At 30.2% G+C, this 5,140-nt stretch overlaps 1 protein-coding gene across 1 annotated transcript; it reads right to left on the minus strand.

Annotated features, from left to right (window-relative positions):
• Positions 1–591: 591 nt before the first annotated feature.
• LOC149187677 (glyoxylase I 4-like) lies at positions 592–1,750 on the minus strand. Its single transcript, XM_089412860.1, has 3 exons — positions 1,487–1,750; positions 1,268–1,373; positions 592–1,145 (listed from the first exon to the last, which is right to left on the minus strand). Exons 1-3 carry the CDS (start codon positions 1,639–1,641, stop codon positions 879–881), a joined length of 528 nt encoding a protein of 175 aa, XP_089268986.1. The 5' UTR covers positions 1,642–1,750; the 3' UTR covers positions 592–878.
• Positions 1,751–5,140: the final 3,390 nt, after the last annotated feature.

Here is a 5,140-nt window from a genome sequence, read left to right on the forward strand (position 1 = left end):
ATTGGGGATTATCAAATCTGAACAGCAAACCATTTTTATTTATAATAAATTAATTTAAATGCCGTGATTTATCAAACTATCAATTTAAATACTTAATATTGGATTTAATCTATTAGAAAATAAGATCCTAATTATATTGAAAGTAAGACCATATTAGTATTTTATTAATATAATCTTAGCATCTCATTAATATAATCAAATTTCTTATATTCCAATCATATTAATATCATCTCAATCAATCAAATTTCGTAGATTTTAATCCCTTTGTGAGAGAAATCCCTATGTGAGTAAACCTAAACAAACAAAATAACTCTACGGTTATTCAAATAAATAAAATGATTGACTGTCTCTCTAAGTTTCGTGTTCATTTGCAGTGTCGTGTCCAGTGCAGGTTCTGCATTTGTATATGGGCTCTCTCTTTTGTTTTCCCTCCGACTGTCGTGTCCAATGCAAATTCTGTCTTCGAATTTAACACATATTATGGGACAAATTATTTTGCAATACAACGCCTTGTGCCATTTGTTGTTCTTGTTTTGATACCTACATTCCAAAATCTGAACGATCGATGGATAGGATGACGATGCAGCTACATACATTCAATACAAATATTATTAAATTAAATCAATTTATTATGTCATCACACCAACCCAAACAATAGCGATGGGGTGTTAGAATTCTGTCCACATCAGAAAGGTTGCAGTCACACATCTGCAAACTGATCAATGAATCATCATGCCCCTCTATATCTCTTGTCAAACAATAAAAATAATTTTGAGGACTGGATTTTCTCAATCATATCACAATGCCAAACTCAGCCTCATGTTCTGGATTGCCACTATTGAACATGAGCATTTCCTGAGGTACAGACGGTGGCTCCACTAATTTTGTTGCTGTTGCTTTGGTGGGCTCATATCCAATATCATTTGCAGCTTTGAATCAATGGCCGATGGAAACCTGCAACCATGAGAAGTGGGTGTCAATGGCACCACAGGGAGATTCTCACAATTACACATTTCCATCATGAAGCCATCAGGGTCATGAATGAACAACTGATCCACGTATAATCCCCCTTCCTCTACTCTGCGTTTTACATACTTTATTTCCATGTCTTGCAGCTTCATCTCCACCACCTGCATGCTCTCACACTGCACATATGCAATCCACAATCAAATATATTTATCAAACAATCTCAATCTCAATAATATGATCAGAGAATTGCAAAAACCATGATCAACATGAATATTTAGACTCCTTAGTGTATCTATACCTGGAAGGATAGGTGATTATCCCTTGGATTAATGTCAGATTTCTTGGGTAAATCCTCTGGATTGTTAATCCGTAGCAAATGTATGCCAACTCCATAGTTGAACAGCCTGCACAATCATCAAAACTGTAAGACTCTTTTTGCATCTGTGGTAACATAAACAAAAACAGTGGTTTAAACTGTGGTTAACAGGCAGGCAGAATTGAAAAGAAATATAGTTACCAGGCTCCACCGAAATCAAAAGAGCGGGGCCTATTAATAGGAACAAATCCTAGCACATTCTCGTAGAAATTAATGGAATCCTCAACAGACTTGCAGAGGAGAGAAATATGATTGAGGGAAGTTAGAGGCAGGGCTCCTCCCACGTATTTCACCATCTCTACCGAATCTTAAAAGCGGAATTCCACGAAAAAAATGGGGTATAGGTGAGAGGATGGATACACACAAATAATGAAGAAATGAATTCGCGGATGAACAGGCCTTAGACACATCTACTGGTGAGAAGGTAAGTGGTTATCTTTATTTATTTATATATAGTAGTCAAATCCCCATGGCGGACAGCCAGAGACTTATTGACACGTGGCAGTTTTTTTTAAAAGATGACTTGTCTTCATGGAATCGAGGGTCAATAATGGTGCTCGCTCGAAAATGTGTAATGTGATATTCGTGGATTTGTTCAACTCGTAAGCAGAGACGTGAAGGACAGAGCAAAGGTTGACGTGACTTCACAAAGATATGGTGTCGCCTAACTGTGTTCCACAATGGTTGGTTGTTTCTAAGAATTTGTGTAGGGCTTTAAGCAAATTTGTATTAAAACACTGACAACCAATAATAGGTAGAAATCAAATTCCCATGTAAGAGGTACTTATAAGAGGGATGGCGGCCCGATAGAATAGCACGATAGGGCCTTTCGCTGTCGCTCGTGGACTTACGCTGAGCGAGACGGGATGAGTAGTAATATACATAATATTCCAGAGTAAAGATACTCCGATTATAAATTTGGCTAAAATTGCTGAGTCTAAAATAAAATATTTTATATAACATTAAAATAATTTATTTTAATATTTTTTAATATTTTTTAAATATAGATATATATGAAGTTGATATGAGATATTAAAATATTTAAAAAAAAAACATAAAATTTAAATATTTTATATATTTTTTAAATATACATAATATTTAAAAAAAAACCAAATATATTTATGCATTATTTTCAAACTACACGATAAAAATGAATACCTCAGCTCAATAAAAATAAATATCTCAACTCAATAAATTATATATTGATATATAAAAAAATCAAATTATTATGAAAATATATTTATTATTATAAATTTATAATATTATAGATTGGAATTGAAATCTATATAAAATTAATAACATTTTTTTTTCATACCCATCCAATTTATAATCATTTAACATATAAATTTATAAAAACCTTTATTATTATTAATATAAACCATTCATTTCACAAGCATTAACCATAAGACAAAATGGTGTGCGTCTTGCTTTAACCATTAGTTGGGTAGGTCGTTATCTACCTTCAACTGGTCACTTAGGCTTGCGTGGTGTTGCGTGGTGTCCGTTCCTATAGAGTCTTCAAGACATGGATTAAATTAAATAATATTAGTATTGAATTAAATAATATTAAATTATGTTTTATAGTTTTTTTATAATTAAAAATAAAATTAATATTTAAGAAATTAAAAATAAAAATAAAAATATTAATGAGTAATTTAGATATTTTTATTGTTTATTTATTTGAATAAAAAATTGAGATATTTTAACTCAAAAGTTTCATAATTTTTATTTTTAAAAATATCTATAGTTAAAAGTATTAGATATTTGAAATAACTAAATTAAAATCGAGTTGAATTAATTGATATTTTTAATTTTTCTAATTTATTAGAGATTTCTTGGAATAATAAGTTTGAGTAATATAATTTACACAATACTCAAGCTTTAAATATTTTTTTAGACTACTAAATTTATTTATGTATTTAAAAAATATCTTAATTGAAGAGAAAAATCTAATTTCATCAAAAAAAAATTATTACTATTAAAAAATAAAATCAATTAAATAAAATAAATCATAAAATATACTCTAAATTAATTATTTCATTTTTATAATGATTTGATACTCAAAATAAATTTAATTTCCACATTAAAATGAGAATACATTTTAATAAGTTAACTTTTATACTCTCTAAAAGATTTCGAAATTAAAAAAAAGGAAGCCATATTCTTAAAATTCAGGAGGAATGAGGGAGACTTAAAAGTTGGGCTATATGGATAGCCTGTACAAAGTTTAATTATTTAAAAAAAATATCATTGTTTAATTATTTTTAATATTTTAATTATTTATTAATATTTTTTATCATATTATTATTTTATTTAATGGACTAGGCCCCCCAGATTAACATTTTTACTAAATAGAGTTTTTGATCCCTGGACTTAGTCAAAAGTAGCCGTTAACTTTTTAGCCGTTGGAGGCTTTGCTCTGTCTATTTAACCTGCTAAGCTGGATCTGTTTCTTCATCTTGTCCTGACGATGAACCACACTGGTTGGTTCGAAACGCGTCGACAAATGATGTCTCATGTGATCTTCGCCGAAAAATCCTTTGTAAACTTGATCTGGATCACAGAAGCCTAAACTCTACAATATATATACATATATTTATAAACAAATTTATTTTTTATAATTTTACATGATTTAGCTTTTTAAGCTAATAACATGGTATGGTTTCAAATTTAAATTTGAAACTAAAATTCATCATAATATTATATGATAAATTTCACTTTCAAATTTAAATTTGAAGGCAAACTATATGATTTAGCTAGAAATTTTGCATAAATAAAATTATTATTAGTAATAATTTTTAACAATGATGAATGGATATTAATTCAAACATATTAACTTGTTATTAAAAAGTAAATAACATAAATTAAAATATAGATGTATATAAAATACATAACATAATCCACCTTTACCACCATTAAAAGTCGCATTTCCAATGCCGCAATGCATGTATAATAGTAATGCTCCCCTCCACCCAAAAAAAAAAAACATTTGGAACTCTTTTTTTCAGAAGAAAAAAATGTTGGTATTTGTATTGTATAAAAACAAATACATATATCACAATCCTTGACATGAAGCTAATATATAAGTATTACTTCTCTCCCTTAACAAAATATCTGCATCTAAACCAAAAAGCCAAAAATAAACTAGGAAATACAATGTATCCCCAATATACACCAAGATATGTCCAAGGAAGTAAAGCCAAAAAAAATATAAAACAAAAGTAATAGAGACTGAGAGAGCCTCAATAGTAAAACCCAACAAGAATCAAAATATCTAAAAACATAACATACTAGATTAGGGGAAGTCTTCACTCCACCATAAAGCCATCGAATAGATGTCTGAAATGTATACTCCACAAAGTACCGAGGAGACCCTTCTTCAACAAACCATCAACAAAAAAATTCAAATCTAAGTCTTGAAACATGTGAGAATATGATATTCTCGAAAGATTGTTTAAGGAGCATGATGTAGCCCACCCAATTGTCAAGGTGGGGAGGCGAGAAAACAGATCGTTCGGAAATACCATCAATAATAGATATGTAGTCACCATATATGGAAATGTTGAAAATGCAATGTCTTTTAGCAACCACAAGAGTCCCAGAGAGCCATCAATTTGGCTCTAGTATTTGTGCTAGGGTCCCCACTCCAAAACATAAGGAAGTCAGACCTGGGAGTGAGTCTCAACTAGGCACCACAACCATAATTTCGAACTTGTGTGGCATTGTCGAAAAAAGCAACTAGAAAATGTACCTGTAGAAAATTTGATCTATTTTTGGGCTCATTGTCAACTAATT

Source organism: Pinus tabuliformis, chromosome 3_1 (assembly GCF_031772625.1).
Source record: "Pinus tabuliformis cultivar Carrire ecotype Pingquan chromosome 3_1, CPIR1, whole genome shotgun sequence".
Lineage (NCBI taxonomy): Eukaryota > Viridiplantae > Streptophyta > Pinopsida > Pinales > Pinaceae > Pinus > Pinus tabuliformis.

Coding starts and splice junctions, on each gene's coding strand:
- LOC149187677 (XM_089412860.1), bottom strand. CDS start 1,641: ATGGTGAAATACGTGGGAGGAGCCCTGCCTCTAACTTCCCTCAATCAT. Junction 1,374..1,486: donor TTTGATTTCGGTGGAGCCTG/GTAACTATATTT, acceptor ATGATTGTGCAG/GCTGTTCAACTATGGAGTTG. Junction 1,146..1,267: donor ATAATCACCTATCCTTCCAG/GTATAGATACAC, acceptor GCATATGTGCAG/TGTGAGAGCATGCAGGTGGT.